The sequence below is a fragment of the Canis lupus genome, chromosome 2 (assembly GCF_011100685.1).
Source record: "Canis lupus familiaris isolate Mischka breed German Shepherd chromosome 2, alternate assembly UU_Cfam_GSD_1.0, whole genome shotgun sequence".
NCBI lineage: Eukaryota > Metazoa > Chordata > Mammalia > Carnivora > Canidae > Canis > Canis lupus.
In genome coordinates, this window is record NC_049223.1 from 56,872,519 (window position 1) to 56,892,838 (window position 20,320).

Consider the following 20,320-nt stretch of genomic DNA (forward strand, 5'->3'; position numbering starts at 1 on the left):
TCATTCCCCTTGGCTCACTGTGAGAACGACCTGGACCCATGATTGGGTCCTTCCTTACATTCCTCTGAGGGGGGGAAATGTGGAGGCCTAGAAAATTAAGGCCATTCCACCTCTAAGTTCAGCATTAGCACAAGTACAGCCATTTCAGGACCCTGTGAATAAGAGCTAAAATTTAAAGCCTTTGAAAGCCATGTAAGAATGAGAACAGAGCTCAATGCCAATGACAGGAAGCCCCATATTAGAATGAGAACAGAGCTTAATGCCTTTGCAAGCCCCATATCAGAATGTAAACAGAACTTGAAACATTCCTCCACCCCTTCTGGAGGTCCCCCTAGACCAGCCCATAAAACTCAGCTGGAACCCACATCGGGGTCCAAGTCCCTGCTCCACTTGGACCCAACCTCGAGCTTGTTAATAAACCCCCCTGTACTTGCATGGGTGTCAGCTCCTTGATGGTTTCTCGGATTCGCAATCTTGGGCACAAAAATAAGACCATGTATCCTTAACAACACTCAACTTTATAAAAGACCTTTCATGAATGTTATAACTCAAAATAATTTGTAATATGCACAGTGGACATATTTAAATACATTTGATATGGTCAAGAACGGGACTTTGAAATTAAAAAAAAAAAAAAGATTCCAGTATTTGTGGGTCCCTAATTCCTCAGGACTGTTCCTGTGGCATCTCCCAAGATAAGTAATTGGGATTAAAGGCTATTTGATTATTGCAGACCCAATGGCCTCTCTCTTGAATACCAAAATCAGGAGATCAAGCACATAGCTGGAGAAAAATGAATGTACTTTTTAAAAAGATTTTATTTATTCCTGAGAGACATAGAGAGCTAGGCAGAGACAGAGGCAGAGGGAGAAGCAGGCTCCCTGAGGGGAGCCCTATGCAGGACTTGATCCCAGGACCCCGGGGTCATGCCCTTGAGCCAAAGGCAGCCGCTCATCTACTGAGCCACCCAGGCATCCCAATGTACTTTGTAGTGCATAGCTTTTTTTTTTTTTTTTTTTTTTTGGTCCATGTTGTGCCCAAGATGGTGAATCTGAGAAACCACCAAGGAGCCGACACCGATGCAAATACACAAGGGTTTATTCACAAGCTCGAGCTTGGGTCCAAGTGTACCCGACACAGCAGAGCAGGGACTTGGACCCCGAGGTGGGTTTCAGCTTAGTTTTAAGGACTGGTCTAGGGGACCTCCAGAAGGGGTGGAGCAATTCCTCAAGTTCTGTTTACATTTTGATATGGGGCCTTCAAGGGCATTGAGCTCTGTTCTTATTCTAATAGGGGCTTCCTGCCACTGGCTTGGGCTCTGTTCTCATTCTAATAGGGGCTTCCTGCCCTTGGCTTGGGCTTTGTTTTTATTCTAATATGGGGCTTTCTAGGACATTAAGCTGTAAGCTGTTTTCTTCCTGTAATGGAAGTAAGGTAAAGTTCAGCTCTTATTCCCAGGGGCCTGGGATGGCTGGACTTGTGCTAACGCTGAACTTAAAAGTGGAATGGCCTTAATTTTCTCGGCCTCCACAGTCCAGCTTTGCCATTAATCAGTATTTTTACAAAGACTCTGTCCTAGCTATAAAATGAATTTAGATAATCCCAGTTAGAACAGCTCAGACTTTGAGTGTTACTTTGAATAGAGGTGTTTGCTTTCTGCAAGCTGTTGTTCTCTGGGAAATCTTGAGGATTGGAAGGTACATTGTTTTCCTTGAAATACTTAGAAGTGAAATTGAACATGAGAGGCAGAATGGCTCTGGACAGAACATTCTGGATGAGCAATCTGTGAAGTTGGGTGCCCTTGGCTATGTGAACTCAGGACTGGCTAACCCTCCTGAATACAATCCTCATCTATAAACAAGGGGCTGGTGACCTTGTTTGCCCAAGATTGCGAATCCGAGAAGCCACAAAGGAGCTGATGCTGATGCAAGTACATAAGAGTTTATTTACAAGCTCGAGCTTGGGTCCAAGTATACTCCATACAGCAGAGCAGGGACTTGGACCCGGAGACTAAGAAGCACAGCAGTGTTATAGGGGCCAGTGGCCAATGAGATTGTAACACACATAGAAAGTTGCACAGTCATGTTGGTCCACACGCAGGTGGCCAGTTGAATCACAATTTACCCTATAGCAACCATTTGAACTAGTCTATCATTCTGGTTAAAATTGGCATGCAGGTTTGGCGGGTAAAAGACGGGGTTTACATTTTTTGGTGGTTAGAGGTTCCGCATTCCTATGTGGGCCGGTTTTCGATAAGAGTGTGCTTAGTAGACTAGAGTGAGGGAGTGCCTTAAGCTATAGGCAGGTCATGTGAGGGGTTTTACATGAGATGGTGAGTGTAGCACAGAATGGAGTTAGTCCTGCTCTGCTTGTCCAGGGGTAGGGGATTTTTGTTAGATTTCCTGGGTCCCACAACCTAACCTTTAAAGATGCCTTTCCTTTCTAAAACTCTGTCTCTAGTGTATCCAAAAATTATCAAAATTAGATTGGCATCACCTCTGGCTGGTGGTAATGGATGATTTTTACCTTATACTTTTTTGTACATCCTGAAATTTTCAACAATAAGAGATATTTCCTCCTTTAAAACCAGAAAATAATAGGAATCAAGGGATGTCTTGAGTTGCATTCAATATGTATCTGTATTCTAAAATAGAAGCCTGGGCTCTGGTTTTCTTGCTTCAGTGCTTATTTGTCATCAAAGTCACCTCCTTTGTATTGACTGAGCCCCAGACCTGGTCTAACAGTCACCTGAAGATGAGCCTGGTTGCACAAAAGGAGTTCCCCTCTTGACTCTGCGTGACTCCTCTCCAGATTCCTTGGAGCTTCAAAAAGGCATCTTACAGTCTGGCTTATTAAGGTCTCTTTCATGGGGAAATGGAGCAAGCCAGCATTGAAACACACTCTCTAATAAAACCCGCCATTTATACAGCAACCTCTTTTTACCTGAGATTAATTCTTAGTCTCCCTTTGTTAAGAGATGGTCCAAGGAAACTTGTCTTGACTTGAGATGAATTCTGAATAACTACAAACCTTTATTATTCTTATCAAGCCCTTGCATGTAGCCTCCTATTCAGAGACTAATCCATGATGTTTGAGGTTTGGCAGCTTACCTATGGAGGAGGTAATTTACCTTTCTAAAGACTTTCAGTTTTATCATCAGGAGCACCTTTTAAGTTTGCCTCTGAATATAATGAAGTTAAGGCTTCCCCAGCTGATAATTCAAAATCCACATATTCAGCTTTGTATCCTTTCTATTCTTTCTCTCTCACCAAGGTAGTCATGAAAAACAAACCCTCAAACATCTTCAAAAGCTGTCACAGATCACTATTGTATGATAAACCACTCTTAAAAGTCTTGTTGCCATGGGGATAGATTATTATCATATTTTTCTCTTCAACTAAAGCCTGACAGGAATATTTTTATTTATTTTTTATTTTTATATATATATATTTTTTATTGGAGTTCAATTTGCCAGCATATAGCATAAACCCAGTGCCCATCCCATCAAGTGCCCCCCTCAGTGCCCGTCACCCAGTCATCCCCACCCCCTGCCCACCTCCCCTTCAACTATCCCTTGTTCGTTTCAAGAGTTAGGAGTCTCTCATGTTCTGTCTCCCTCTCTGATATTTCTCACTCATTTTTTCTCCTTTCCCCTTTATTCCCTTTCACTATTTTTATAGTCCCCCAAACAATGAGAACATATAATGTTTGTCCTTCTCCGATTGACTTATTTCACTCAGCATAATACCCTCCAGTTCCATCCACATTGAAGCAAATGGTGGGTATTTGTCGTTTTTAATGGCTAATATTCTATTGTATACATAGACCACATCTTCTCTATCCATTCATCTTTTGATGGACGCTGAGGCTCCTTCCACAGTTTGGCTACTGTGGACATTGCTGCTATAAACATCAGGGTGCAGGTGTCCTGGCGTTTCATTGCATCTGTATCTTTGGGGTAAATCCCCAGCAGTGCAATTGCTGGGTCATAGGGCAGATCTATTTTTAACTCTTTGAGGAACCTCCAAACAGTTTTCCAGAGTGGCTGTACTAGGGATTGCATTAAACGTGTAAATTGCCCTGGGTAACATTGACATTTACACAATATCAATTCTGCCAATCCATGAGCATGGAATATTTTTCCATCTCTTTGTGTCTTCCTCAATTTCTTTCAGAAGTGTTCTATAGTTTTTAGGGTATAGATCCTTTACCTCTTTGGTTAGGTTTATTCCTAGGTATTTTATGCTTTTCGGTGCAATTGTCAATGGGATTGACTCCTTAATTTCTCTTTCTTCAGTCTCATTGTTAGTGTATAGAAATGCCACTGACTTCTGGGCATTGATTTTGTATCCTGCCACACTACCAAATTGCTGTATGAGTTCTAGCAATCTTGGGGCAGAGGCTTTTGGGTTTTCTATGTAGAGTATCATGTCATTGGCCAAGAGGGAGAGTTTGACTTCTTCTTTGTCAATTTGAATGTCTTTTATTTCTTTTTGTTGCCTGATTGCTGAGGCTAGGACTTGTAGTACTATGTTGAATAGCAGTGGTGAGAGTGGACATCCCTGCCATGTTCCTGATCTTAGGGGAAAGGCTCTCAGTGTTTCCCCATTGAGAATGATATTTGTTGTGGGCTTTTCGTAGATGGCTTTGAAGATGCTGAGGAATGTTCCCTCTATCCCTACACTCTGAAGAATTTTGATCAGGAATGGATGCTGTATTTTGTCAAATGTTTTCTCAGCATCTATTGAGAGGATCATATGGTTCTTGTTTTTTCTCTTGCTGATATGATGAATCACATAGATTGTTTTACGAGTGTTGAACCAGCCTTGCATCCCGGGGATATTTCCCACTTGGTCATGGTGGATAATCTTTTTAATGTATTGTTGGATTCAATTGGCTAGTATCTTGTTGAGATTTTTGCATCTGTGTTCATCAGGGATATTGGTCTATAATTCTCCTTTTAGGTGGGGTCTTTATTTGGTTTTGGAATTAAGGTGATTCTGGCCTCATAGAATGAGTTTGGAAGTATATGGAATACTCTTTCTATCTTTCCAAACAGCTTTAGTGGAATAGGTATGGTTTCTTCTTTAAATGCTTGATAGAATTTCCCTGGGAAGCCATCTGGCCCTGGACTTTTGTGTCTTGGGAGGTTTTTGATGACTGCTTCAATTTCCTCCCTGCTTATCAGCCTGTTCAGGTTTTCTATTTCTTCCTGTTCCAGTTTTGGTAGTTTATGGCTTTCCAGAAATGTGTCCATTTCTTCTAGACTGCCTCATTTATTGGCATATAGGTGCTCATAATAAGTTTTTAAAATTGTTTGTATTTCCTTGGTATTGGTAGTGATCTCTCCTTTTTCATTCATGATTTTATTAATTGGAGTCTTTTCTCTCTTCTTTTTAATAAGGCTGGCTAATGGTTTATCTATCTTATTAATTCTTTCAAAGAAATAACTGCTGGTTTTGTTTATCTGTTCCACAGTTCTTCTGGTCTATATTTCATTGAGTTCTGCTCGAATCTTTACTAACTCTCTTCTTCTGCTGGGTGTAGGATCTATTTGCTGTTTTTTCTGCAGCTCTTTGAGGTGCAAGATTAGCTCCTTGATGTGCAAGATTAGCTTTTGTATTTGAGTTCTTTCCAGTTTTTGGATGTATGCTTGTATTGTGATGTATTTCCCCCTTGGGTCTGCTTTTGCTGTATCCCAAAGATTTTGAAAGGTTGTATCTTCATTCTCATTAGTTTCCATGAATCTTTTTCATTCTTCTCTAACTTCCTGATTTGTTCAAATACATATTCTGGACCTCTGTCCCTTTCGGGGCCCTTGGGAACCGCAATTAAAAGCAGATTTTTCCTTCTGAGGCTGTCATTTTTTTCTGTTAACCTATCCTAATGATCTTTTAATTGTTTTTCTATTTTTTCCTCAGTTTCCCTCCTTGCCATCAACTTGTCTTGTATGTCACTCACTTGTTCTTCTACCTCATTAACTCTTGTTGTTAGGACTCCTAGCTTGGTTGCATCTCATTTAATTTATTTTTAATTTCAGCCTGATTAGATCTCCATTTTGCAGTAACAAAGTCTCTAGAGTCCTTTAAGCTTTTTTCTAGAGCCACCAGTAGCTTTATAATTGTGCTTCTGAATTGGCTTTCTGACATTGAATTGTAATCCAAATTTTGTAACTCTATGGGAGAGAGGGCTATTTCTGATTCCTTCTTTTGAGGTGCATTTTTCCTTCTAGTCATTTTGCTCAGTGCAGAGTGGCCAAAAACAAGTTGTACTTGATAGAAGCACGAACTCTTCTCACTGTAGCATTCCAGGCTGTTCTCTCTTTAAATCTCAGACCGAATTTGTAGGTTTCAGGATGATTTGAAAGTTATCTAGGTACTTTGGTGGAGACAGGTGACTTGGGGACCCTACTCTTCCGCCATCTTGTCCCCTCCTCTAGAATACTCTAATTCTTAATAATGATTTAATGAGTGTGACATCCCCAGGAATTCTGGATTTGGCTGAAGGATACTACAGGATAGGAAGCCTTTAGAATAACATTACAATTTTGAAAACGTCTATGTTTGCTAACGGTGAGATGGTAATCACCTTGATTGCCACCTTAGAGGGTATAGGCTGTATACAGATTGCCTACTGGGGGATTGGAAAGACTCCAGACCATTCTTATAAATCCTCCTTCCTAATTCTTGGCATTGTTAAAGCTACAAAGAAAAACATGGGAGAATGCCACCACTAAATGGCAGGAAGCTTCTTGTAAACTTTTTCCAGTTTTTGTTTAGAGTTGTAAGCAATCAACTTTAGATTAATTTTCTTAGATTTCTTCTATAACTAAAAAAGATTTACCTCTACCCACCAGAAATGTTAACATTAGCCCCCTAAAATTCTAAGATTTTTCCATGTCAAATAATCCAAGTGCAATTGGTAGTTGTTACTATCCAAAATATGTGTCATTTTAATAAAAATATGTAAAATATTCATTATATTATATATACATATTAAAATCAGTAATTCTCCTTACTAGAGTACAGTTGTGTCAGACCTTTTATGACATATATCTATATTGTTCCTTGGTATTCAGGAAAAATTTCAAAATGGTATTAAGTCCTAGACATGTCATGAGCTAAAATATGAAAAAAGATATTGATAAATAATAGGAAAATAAGGACAGCCTATGGCCCAGTGCATGATCCTGGAGACCCAGGATTGAGTCCCATATCAGGCTCCCTGCATGGAGCCCGCTTCTCCCTCTGCCTGTGTCTCTGCCTCTCTTTCTGTGTGTGTGTCTCATGAATAAATAAAATCTTTAAAAATGATAATAATAAGAAAATAATATTATCATAGTTGAAACATTATAGTCTAAGCCCAAAAACTTGACTAAAAATTTCAGTGAATTAGTGTTTAGGTTAGTGGCTAATTTCAAGTAAATATATATATACAAATATCCATTTTCTACATTCCATGAATACCAAATGTTACAAGTAAAAATGGCTTCCAAAAAACCCTAAATTAAGTAATTCATAAGATTAATATTTTAAGTACTTAATGAAAAAAAGTTATAAAATATTGCTGGGGGATAAAAGAAGAAGGCCTGAATAAATGCAGAAATGAACCATGTTCTAGGATTAAAAAGATCAATATTGTCAATATTGTATTTCTTCCTAAATCAATGTATAAAAGTAATGCATATATAATTACTTAGCGTTCATAGCATTTGATAAAATCATTCTAGTTAAGATCAATGAATAATTGACCTGGTTTCAAGACAATTTGAGGAAGAATAGCAATGAAGATACTATTAAGATATTAAAATGTAACACTGATTTATAATGATAAACACAACTTGTTATTGAATGAATTTCAAAGGCATTAAGCTGAGTGAAAGAAGCCATGCTCAAAAGGCTATTTACTACTCTGAACAGCAAAGAAAACAATCAGTAAACTAAAGGGAAACCTATGGAATGGGGCATGATATTTGCAAATTACATTCCTGATAAAGAGTTAGTATCCAACATATATAAAAAAGGAATCCAACTCAAACCAAAAAACCTCAAATAATCCAATTACAAAGTGGGCAGAAGACATGAATAGATATTTTTCCAAAGAAAACATCCGGGTGGCTAATAGACACATGAAAAGAGAAGATCCCGAATATTACTCATCATCATGGGAATGCAAATCAAAACTATAGAGATACCACCTCACACCTGTCAAGAACGGCTAAAATTAACAACATAAGAAATAATAGGTGTAGGTGAGGATGTAGAAAAAGGGGAACCCTCTTGGAAATGCAAACTGGTGCAGCCACTCTAGAAAACAGTATGGAGGTTCCTCAAATAATTAACAAAAGAACTACCCTAGGATCCAGCAATTGCACTACTAGATATTTATCCAAAGAAGGCAAAAATACTTAATTCGATATTTATACCATGACTATCTGTAACAGCCAAATTATGGAAACAGCCTAAGTGTCCATAGACTGATGAATGGATAGGAAGAAGGATATATATACAATGGAATATTATTCAGCCATAAAAAGAATAAAATATCACCATTTGCAATGACATGGGGGGAGCTAGAGAGTATTATGCTAAGCAAAATAAGTCAGTCAAAGAAAGAAAAATAACATGATTTCACTCATATGCAGACTTTAAGAAACAAAACAAATTAGCAAAGGGAAAAAAGAGAAAGAAAGGCAAACCATGAAACAGATTCTTGTCTATAGAGAATAAACTGATGGTTCCCAGAGAGGAGGTGGGTATGGGGATGGATAAGATAGGTGATAGAGATTAAGGGCACTTGTGATGAGTACTTGGGGTTGTATGGAAGTACTGAATCACTACGTGGTACACCTGAAACTGAGATTATATTGTATGTTAGCTAACTGGAATTTAAATAAAATTTTTTTAAAAAGCTACTCACCATATGATTCTGCTTATGTGATTAGTCTAGAAAAGGCAAACTAGGCATAAAAATCAGATTACTATTATCAGAGCCAGAAGATAGGAAAGAGAGGTGGGCTACAAAGGGGCACACGGGAATTTGAGGGTTGATGAAACTCCCCTATATTCTCACTGTGATGATTACATGACCATGCAATTGTCAAGACTCACAGAATTCTACACTAAGGAAAGTGAATTTGGGGGCACCTGGGTGCCTCAGCCGGTTAAACATCTGACTCTTGATTTCAGCTCAGGTCATCATCCCAGGGTCCTGAGATCAAGCCCCAGGTCAGGCATGTACTGGTCATGGAGCCTGCTTAAGGTTCTGTCTTTCCCTCTTCCTCTGCCCCTCCACCATTCATGCATGCACACATTCTCTCTCCCTCAAAAAAAAAAAAATAATAAAGGTTATTTGCAATTTGTAAACTGTATTTTTAAAATAAAAATAAAAGCTTGATACTAATTACTAAGAATTGACTTTAGACTTCTCAGGAGTACCAATCATCTCTTCCCCTCTGTGGGCTCTGAATCAATTTACCCATGGATTCAGAAAAAAGGAAGAGACAAATATTAGTGTTATTACTGATAAGCCTTTGTTGGACATGCAACCTTGTAATATAGTACTGTCCCTGCCACAATGTGGTTGCACACTTAGTTTACTCTTTCCAACCATGTAAGCTTCTTGAAACCCTGGATATACCTTCTGGCACATTGTGGGCTCACAAAATATGTGAGGAATGGTTGGAGGACTGTGTCTGGGGCAACTAGTAAAAAAAATGTTAATATACATTAACTAGGGATTATCTAAAAATGTATTTTCTAGCAGCAAACAATAGTTAATCAGACACTCAGCTAAATGGCTATGTGAGATGTCATCTGTGTGCATATTCTACATATAGATTCCCAATAATAACTACAACTATAATAGCAGCAATAATAACTTCAAGCATAATAGAAATAGTAATAATAATTATGAAAATGAAAACCATGCCAAAATAACAAAGAAACACAAATTTTTGTAGATAAATGAAGTACTTAAGGAGAATTTATTTATTCTTTCAAGTTACTTCAGAAGTAGTAAAGAGATTATTTAAATGCATGTCTTTTAGAGTGTACTTGTCATGCCTTTAACCATTGACAGTGACAAAAATGGGATTTGCTCTTTATCAACTACACCTACTGTTTCCTTTTAGAGAACTTGAAACAGGTTAAAAGTTTATTTCTTAAAATGTCCATACAAGAGGTTATTTCTTCAGAAGCATCATCTACAAAGTGTGTTTTGAATTTATATGTCGAGTTCTTATCCTCTTTATGGCTGCTTTTACTTCTTGATTCCTTAATGTATAAATAATAGGATTTAAGAGAGGTGTGAAAATTGTATAAAACACGGAAAGAATTTTATCTACAGAATATCTGCTAAAGGGCCATACATAGATAAAGACACATGGGGCAAAGAAGAGAGTGACAACTGTGATGTGTGCTGACAGAGTGGAGAAGGCCTTGGCTGAACCACCAGCAGCACGGTGCCTGACTGAGTATATGATAACCATGTAGGAGACAAGCAAGAGGAGGAAGCAGATCAGAGACAGGAGGCCGCTGTCAGCAATAACCAGCAGTTGTAGCAGGTAGGTGTCCTCGCAAGCAAGTTTGATCACAAGGGGAAGGTCACAGAAAAAGCTGTCCACCACACTGGGACCACAGAAGGGCAAATGCAACATGAAAGCCATTTGACTAGACGAGTGCACAAAGCCAACTGCGTAGGAAGATAACAGCAGCCCAACGAGCACTCGTGGGCTCATTATGGTCATGTAATGGAGGGGTTTGCATATGGCAACATACCTGTCTATTGCCATGGCTACAAGCAACATCATCTCAGTCCCACCTAGGAGGTGCATGAAAAACATCTGAGAATAACATCCCCACCAAGAGATGGTCTTCTGTTTTCGGAGGAAGTCTATGATCATCTTAGGGGTAGCAAAAGAAGCTAGGATCATATCTATACAGGACAGATTGATAAGCAGAAAGTACATTGGTGTGTGAAGGTGTGAGTCAAAGGTCACAGTGACCAAGATGAGGAGGTTTCCTAACACAATCCCGGCATAGACCACAGAGAATCCTACAAAGAACAAAATCTGAAGATTCTGAGATTTGGAAAGTCCAAGCAAAATGAATTCAGACACCACTGAATGGTTTGCACTTTCCATGTTGTCAAATTATCTCAATCATAATCAAATTGAGTGAGAATCGTGGGTGGAAAAGTTATGTATACAGAAAGGATGGCTCATGTTGGTGTCTAATTTTTATATTTAGACTGGGTACCTGAACTTTAAGCACCTCTCACTCTTGGGAGATTTTGTTGGTCAGTGATTTCTGAAATGGCCCAGAGAAGTGTACCAAATAGCAAGGAGACTTCAGAATATATATTTCTGAAAGATAAAAATAGAAACAGCAGGTGAAATCACAATCATATAGGTTGTGAACTTGGAGTCCAAAGATCTTGATATAATACCTACCTGCAGTTACTAACTGGGGCAACATAGGACAAGTATCTCCTTTTGAGAGTTAAGGTTCCTCCTCAGTAAAATACATGATACTGAATGCCTCTTTGTGTTTTATAAAAATCTCCATAAATAAGATAATGATCATGGTGGGTTCTACATTCACAGAATAATATTGAGTTTCTTAACCTAGAAATGATAAATGTGGAAAATACAGCAAGAATTCTAAAGACCCATATTTTCAAAGTGATTCTGTTAAAGAACTATTAATTAAGCCTTAAATTAAGTTCTGTTTCTAAGCTTTTAGGTCATGAGAAATCTATGCTCCATCCTTGCATGAATCTTTCACAGCTCATAGTAGCATCAGTTATGGTCATTGCACACTTTGTAGAGTCAAACAATGTAATTATATATACATATATATATATATATATCACATATATAATATGTAAATAATATATAATCTATTTAAAATAATAATATATAATCTATTTAAAATAATATATAATCTATTTAATATAATATAAAATCTATTTAAAATATTACATATATTGTAATATATACTTATATATAAATAATATATTTATTATATTAATAATATATAACTATTATTATATATTAATATATATCTCTTTTAGGATTTAAGCAGAAAGTACCAAGGATGCACAAGTCCACAGCCAAATGGAACTGAACTTATCTCATTTTCTGTTTGTATTCATTCATTCTCTTATTTATGGCTATAAAGAGGGTTGCTGGGCAGCCCCGGTGGTGCAGCGGTTTAGCGCCACCTGGAGCCCAGGGTGTGATCCTGGAGACCCGGGATCGAGTCCCACATCAGGCTCCCTGCGTGGAGCCTGCTTCTCTCCCTGCCTGTGTCACCGCCTCTTTCTTTCTTTGTGTTGTTCATGAATAAAGAAATAAAATCTTTAAAAAAAAGAGGATTGCTGTTTGGATTGCACATTTTTATTCATCACAAGCTTCAAAATGACAAAATGAGATAGCTTGAGGTAACTGATTTATGTGGTTAATAGAAAAACAGTTTTTTCAATATAGTGATCTAAATTTGTGCCATAACTTTCCCATCACCCCATGCTTATAACAACAATGGTTTTTACTGGTTTTGCTCTAAAAAATTTTTGTCATCACTAATGGTTCTCAATTATCTAGATTCTTATAAAGCAGTAAATAAAGTATAACCTTCCTTTTGTGCCATTGATAATTACCAGAGTGGAGAAAATACTTTCATGGGAAAATGCCTCATGTTAATCCCAGGAATAGCCTTGTATCTCCTTTTCCTATATACCCATTCATTTCCTGTGATTTATATTCCCAAACATCAGAAACATAAGGAAGAAGCATCGTGATGCTGAACACTCTTTCTCTGAGACAATCCCATGGGTAAATTTTTCCAATGAGGGATCTATTTTTCCCTATGTTCACATAACCTCTAGTCAATTCCCTATTCTAAAAACTTTAGATTGATGCAGAGTCTTATTAAGTATGTAATATTAATATTTTTCTCTTTCTTTCATTGGGTTAGCTTTATACAATTAGATTATAAATCTAATCATGAATTAAGGGCTTCAAAAATATTGGGCAGCCCTGGTGGCCCAGCGGTTTAGCTCCACCTTCAGCCTGGGGTGTGACCCTGGAGACCCGGGATCAAGTCCCATGTTGGGATCCCTGCACGGAGCCTGCTTCTCTCTCTGCCTGTCTCTCTCTCTCTCTCTCTCTCTCTCTCTCTCTGTCATGAATAAATAAATAAAATCTTTAAAAAATATTGATGCTATTATTGGACTCAGCTCAACTACTAGAAATCTTAAACAGGTAAAAGTACTTAAGTGACTTATACACAAACACACTCCTTTCATCACTATTTATAATTTAAAAATATAGAAACTTTCTAAATAGCTAATTTATTCTATCTCTATGTTAAAGACCTGCTATGCATCCAGAATTATGCAATACACTGAAGATATTTATGGACCAATTTTAATCAATGAAAAGGAAAGAGTAATTGGCCTATGTAGAACATTTTAAGTGATATATATTAGTGAGGCAGGAAAATGTTCATAATGTACTGTTAAATAGAAAAACCCTAAATGTGAAATTATTTGCAAAGAATGATTAGACCTATTTTAAAAAAAAAGAAATGGTGAAAAGTATGCAAAGAAAAAAGAGGGCACTTCAAGAGAACACACTCAAGTAATGAAGATTGAATTGCACATTTTTCTTTCTACTTTTATCTATCATTCAATCTTCATTGTTGTCTATTACTTTAATAATGGAAAATAGAAATGCTCACAGAATAATGGAGCTAAATATTATTTATACCTACTACTGGACCAAACAAAATCTATAAAAAAGCAAACAGGTCGCTTAAAACAAAACAAAAGAAAACAAAACACAGTGATGGGACATGTCAAAGGGACACAGGAACCAACTAAAAGAACTCCCAAGTGACAAAGCTGGAACAATTTGGGTAATTCAAATAAATAAAGTAGCATTGGATTATAACTCAGAGTGTAAAATAAAGGTTCATGAGTCTACACTGGTATAAATAAATAACTCAACAAATATTGGAGAAGAGAAAAATTTCCCATGAAGGAGAATTTCAAAAAATTTATGTAAATATTTCGAGTTCAATGATGTGAAGTCTAGCACCCCACTCCTTAAGTGTTTCCTGTACATAACTTCCTTTCAAAGGAAAGTATAAGAGGAAGGTAAAAGGTTAACTTGAGAGTGAAGAAGCATCACAAATACAGCCTCACCCAGGTGATAAAAGTTGACATTAGTAACAATGGTTAATCTCTCTGTCAGTAGTACCCTTGATAGGATAAAATGGCACTTATCTCTGGGGTCTTCCCAAAATCTATAACCCCAGTCTAATCATTAGGAAATATCGACGCATTCCAAAGCAGGGGCATCTTATAAGATACCCAACCAGTAACACTTAATACCTTCATGGTCATCAAAAATGAAGAGTCTGAGAAACTGTCACAGCTAAGAGGAGCCTGAGGAGACATGAGGACTAAATGTAATGTGGTATCCTGGGTGGGATCCTGGAACAGAGAAAAGGACATTAAGTAAAAACTGAGGAAATCTGAATAAAGTGTGGACTTTAGTTAATAATAGTGTATCAATACCAATTCATTGGTTGCATACTAGATGCAAGGTATATGGGAACTCCCTCTAATCTCTATGAAATTTTTCTGTAAATCTAACACTGTTCTAAAGATAAAGTTTGGGAGATCCCTGGTGGCTTAGCGGTTTGGCGCCTGCCTTCGGCTCAGGGCCTGATCCTGGAGACCCAGGATCGGGTCCCATATAGGGCTCCCTGCATGGAGCCTGCTTCTCCCTCTGCCTGTGTCTCTGCCTCTCTCTATCTGTGTTTCTCATGAATGGATAAATAAAATCTTTAAAAAAAATAAAGATAAAGTTTGTTAGCAACAATAGAAATGTTAACTTTATCATTATTATTCCAAAAATATTCTGGGATAAGATACTAGTGATATATAACTATAAAATAGGTTTATTGAAACTCAAAGAATTTCTTTCTGCTTTTCACGTTTTGTTTGTTTTGATAGTATATTTTGTATTAATCTATAATTTTCCCTTACATCACACTTCCTTTTTTCTTTATTCAAAGATTTATTTATTCATTCATTCATTCATTCATTTAAGGGAGAGAGAGAGCACACACACATACACACACACACACAGAGGGGAGTGACTATGGGAGAGGGAGAAGAAGACTCCTCACTGAGCAGGGAGCCTGGCATTACTTGGGGTTTGATCCTGGGACCCTGAGATCATGACCTAAGCTGAAGGCAGATGCTTAACTGACTGAGCCACCAGGTACCCCAAGCACATTTTCACATATAAGTTACTAACTGTACATTATAGACACACACACACACACACACACACACACACACTTCTACACACATTCTCCTCCACACATTCCCTAAAAGGGTGGAGGGAGCAAGGGTCAAGAGAAAAAAGAGAAAAAGTTTGTTTTTGACATTTGACATCTGACCAGCATTCCCTCTTCCTGCAGAAGCAAAATTCCTGAACTTTCTTCTTACTGTAAATGATTTTCTGACTATTCTAAAATGGCTGAGAAGAAAGGTATATAAACCTTGAAATCAACAGACTAGTGTATAGACTCAAGAGCAGTTAAACTATTATTAGCAGTTAAACTATTAGCAGTTAAACTATTAGTTCCACTATTAGTGGAAATTTACTCACAGGAGATCATATGAATCAAAATTATGAAGAAAAAAGACAAATCATGATTGATGTACTAGTTGCTTGATCTACAGGAACAATCCATCCAACTACTTAAGAAAAAAGGATTGATTTAGACTATAAAAATGTATTTTCTAAAAAGCACTTGTAATCTTAATACAGAAGAATATGAAATGAAAGCAATTATGGCTTAGGTCTGACTTGCCAAAAATAATGCTCTTGTCCACATTACACCGGTCAACTAGCTGATTTTCGTTTGCTTGCCTGTTGACCAGAACAGGATAGATTGAAGTATTAGGTCTGGGAGGTTTATAAGCACAAGGAATAACCCATTTCTTTGAAAACAAAGAATCATTCAGCCACTTACTTCCTGAGGAGCCCCTCGCATGGATTGGAAATGCTCTTGAATGTTTATTGGGAATGACATTGACATCATGAAGCTTGACATGGAAACTCATTGGCAGATGGAAAATGAAATGAAGTGTAACAAAGTGTGCTCAATATTTGATTTGATCCACGTTACCACCTTTACAATGAGAAGATGCTGTGTTTATATGACGACTAGAATAATGCCTTCCAGAACTCTCTAATGTTATTACAGTGTACAGCTTATAAAGGACTCTTCACATTTGATTCTACGCTATGAACAACGGGATTAAATGTCACAACCTAGAAATGGTTCCATATTGTTTTAATGTATGTTAAAGTTTCCCCTATGACTTACCAGTTCTGCAGCATTTCAGAACATTCCTTGAGTCAGACATAATAAAACCTGGAGAGCTTCTCTTTCCAAAAACAATGGTATTTCCCGGAAATAATGACAAATAGGAATATTTCCTCTAAAATAAGTCATATATATTGAGAAGGTGGTAATAAAGAAATGACGTATTTTGGGACCCAACAATACCCAACTGATTATCAAGCACCAATGGGAATCATTAAAGATGCCATGCTGCTTTGGCTGTACTACAACAGAGAAAACTTTTTCTGGCATGGCCTACTTGCCAAAATTGATATGTTTTATCAAGGAAACATGAAACCACTATCAGGTGTGCTCTAATATGGAAATTACTTGAAGAATATTATGAAGGATCAATCACAAACACATAACTACATTTACTGTATATTAACCTTAGGCCTGGCACTACTGTAAGCATAACTGGGCCTATCAAAACAGGAAAGACAAAGATATCAAGCCGGGAACTGTAGTCCCATCACTTCCTTAATCCCACCTCCAGTTCCAGGAAACAAAGTTTGCTGCAGAGTATCCCCTGGACTCTCTTCCATATCCAATTGAGAAATACATTCATCCAATATGACTAGCTGGACGTTCATGACTCTCCACTTCTATTTGATGTAACTTGAAATTGCCTGTACCATTTTCAGTGAGACCACTTCTCCAAGAGTGACAAGACATGCAATACAATCAACTAACCTGATGTTTCTTGGGTCCTTTTTGTGGATCAGCAATAGTCCAGTGCCTTTCCTGATCAGAGGAATTACTGCATGTGAAATACAATGATAGACTCCCTGAAATACAATGATAAACCTTTCCCTGTATTCTTGGTGCTGCTTCTATGAAACTGTTATGGAGTCATGTATCACAGCCACTGACTCAGGAAATGAACAGGTGAGCCCAGTGTGGTGATGGGGCCAACTGCTCTGTCCCAGGGAATCCTGACAGGGTTGCACAAATTGAGAGCATAGATCCTGCCTGGGTTTGCCAACACTACTGCCAAACAAATTCAGATGAACTCATGGCAAGAGAAGCCATAGCTCAAGAGATAAGGGTTTGGAAGAGAAGGAAGACTTTAGTTTGGGTGCTGCAGCTGGGTGAGGTGGCAAGCTTGAGCCTTCACAACAGGCCCCTCTGCCTGCAGGATGGATGCCTACAGTTTTCTAGGAGAGGTTTAGGAGGAAATCTGCAAGAGAACAGGCAGGGAGCACATGATCCCAGGTAGAGGTCGGTACATGTTTAGCCCTGGTCATGAGCAGGGAAGAGGACCCGGGGCAGGGGGGTGTCTTCTAGTCACTCCATTGCTATGAGATGGGGCTGATTTGGTCTGAAGGATGGAATGTTTCCCTCATTGTCAATGCCTCAGGGAAGTGCAATAAGAGATAATGTCAGGGTCCAGAGTCCAGCAAGAAGACCTGTTAAGAAGAGCATTAGCAAGTCCTAGAGCTGAATAGGTGTCAGTTCCATTGAATTCCCATTTTTAGATCCCTGGGGCTTCTGCAAGGGGTCCAGATGATCCATCTGCTGCTTCTGTGCAGGCCCTTGGCTTCAGAGAAATATGCCTAAAATCATCATCAGGTGACTTCTCTCCATGGCACTGAGATAAGTCCACAGTGTGCAGACGAGTGGCTTTAGTGGGTCTGAGAGAAGTACACCCACCTTTTCTGTTTGGATGTTTCCATGTTATCTTATCTCATCATCCCTCGCAGATGGTTCAGGAATCCCTAAAATATCTGACAAAAACCTTAGCATTCCAACTTCCTGCCTAGTACCATGTCTTTTTTGGGTGGTTCCTACATGACTTGTCTTAATCTTCCTCTACATTCCCATAAGTGTGTGCAAGGTTGAATGTATGAAATGAGGGGGGTTTACTTTCCAATTACCTACAGCCAATTTACTTGCCCAAATGGCAAGACCCCTGGCTTAAGTGACTCTCAACATCTAAAGGTTTCATTGAGCCATGAGCCTGATTCCTCCTTGAATATGAAGTAAGGGGCACTTGACAGCACCCATCATGAAGATCTCCCCTTACTTTCTTCATCAGGGTTTGACTGGCTTCAGGCCTTCCTGGGGCTGATTTATAAAGAACAACAGCCTTCACTCTGGAAACTATACCAAAAACCAAGCAGTGTGTTTTGATTTGACCAGTAAAGGACCAAGTGATTTAAACCTGGGGTAGGTCCAAGTTAGTAGCCACTAGACAGGCATGATTATTTTAGGAACTGCTTTGTTTCTCTTTCTCTTCCTTCCTTCACTCTTTCTCTCCTTCCTTCCTTCCTTCCTTCCTTCCTTCCTTCCTTCCTTCCTTCCTTCCTTCCTTCCTTCTTCCTTCCTTCTTCCTTCCTTCCTTCCTCCTTTCATTCTGTTATTCTATCATTCCAACCCACTTCCTCTTTTTCATGGTTCCTCTAGAGTTTATATTATGACATTTTAAATGATCACATTCTAGTCCCTTCAAATAATATTATACCATTTCACATGTAACATGCTGAAGTTCTCTACCCTCTTACTCCTACTGTATTGTCATGTCATACTTTTATTTGTATGTATTACCAATGTAATAAATTGTCATTACAGCTTCATCTAACATTTCTGATGGCCATTAAATATTTAATCTTTTATTTACTCAAAAATGTCTTTATTTTATCTTGTTTGAAAAGAACTTCGGTATAGAATTCTACTTTGAGAGGGTTTTTTTTTGTGTGTGTGTGTTTTAAAGATAGTGTTCATAGTTGCTGAAAAAAGTCTAGAGCTGTCAATTTCTGGTTCTTCTGTATATAAGGTATTTTTTCCTCTGACAGATTTAAGATTTTATAAATTGCTCAATTTCAGCATTTATGTCTTGAAGTGATTTTTCTTTTTTTTTCCCTAAGGCATTCAAACCTAATTTTGTTCTGTGAATTTACACTTTTCATAGAATTTTTAAAATGTTATTTCTTCAAATATCTTTTTCTGTCATCCCTGAATTCAGTACCATAATGTGTTAGATCACTTGATATTTTTTTTAGGTCACAAAGGCTCTGGGTTTTTTTTCCACATTTTTTTGGGGGGGTGCTTTTGCTTTAGCTTAAGTGGTTCCTATTTCCTTTCCAGATATTTCTCTTATTAATGTTTCTCTTTGTCTTTGAAATGGAATTTCTCAGTTTCTATATTGTATTTTATAGCCCTAAAAATTTCATTTCACTCTTTTTTTACATCTTGTATTTTTTTTCTCTAATGTTTATCTTTTCTTATAAATTTCTGACTATTTAAAGATATGGATTTTTAGAATTTTAAAATTCCATCATCTAATTATTTCTAAATATGGTTATCTTGGCTATTTTTCTCTTGGTTATAGGTCATAACTTTTCTTGCAATCATTATTAATACCTTATATTTAAAATTCTGTTCATGTTTTTAAATTTAATATTTAAATATTTATACTTGTATTTATTATTGATTTAATGGGATATATCAGTAGTTCCCAATCAAGGGACTTGGCAATATATGAGGACTTTTTGTATGTCACTCATAGGGACTACTCTTGTCATGTATTTATAGAGGCCAGGAATGCAGCTAAATATCAAACTATGCTCAAGGCAATCTTCCACAAAACAGAATCATCAAGCCTAAAACGTCAATGGTGCCAAGGTTAAGAAACTCTGCCATACATTATGAGTATTACATTATATTTTAATATATTTTTAAAATGTGAACATTGTTGGGAGTTTGTATTTGAAATGTTTTCTTTGGTACATATCACCTCTTCATTTCCTTTTATATACATTTTTAATTAAATTCCAATTAGTTAATATATTGTGTCATATTAGTTTCAGGTGTACAATATAGTAATTTAACAATTCCATTCAACACCAATTGCTCATCACAACAAGTGCACTCCTCAATCCCCATCACCT

The 20,320-nt window shown here is 37.5% G+C and overlaps 1 protein-coding gene across 1 annotated transcript; it reads right to left on the reverse strand.

Annotated features, from left to right (window-relative positions):
• Positions 1-10,204: 10,204 nt before the first annotated feature.
• On the reverse strand, positions 10,205-11,348 carry LOC119871146 (olfactory receptor 4K13). Its single transcript, XM_038529586.1, has one exon. It carries the CDS (start codon positions 11,141-11,143, stop codon positions 10,205-10,207), a length of 939 nt encoding a protein of 312 aa, XP_038385514.1. The 5' UTR covers positions 11,144-11,348.
• Between the last annotated feature and the right edge of the window lie 8,972 nt (positions 11,349-20,320).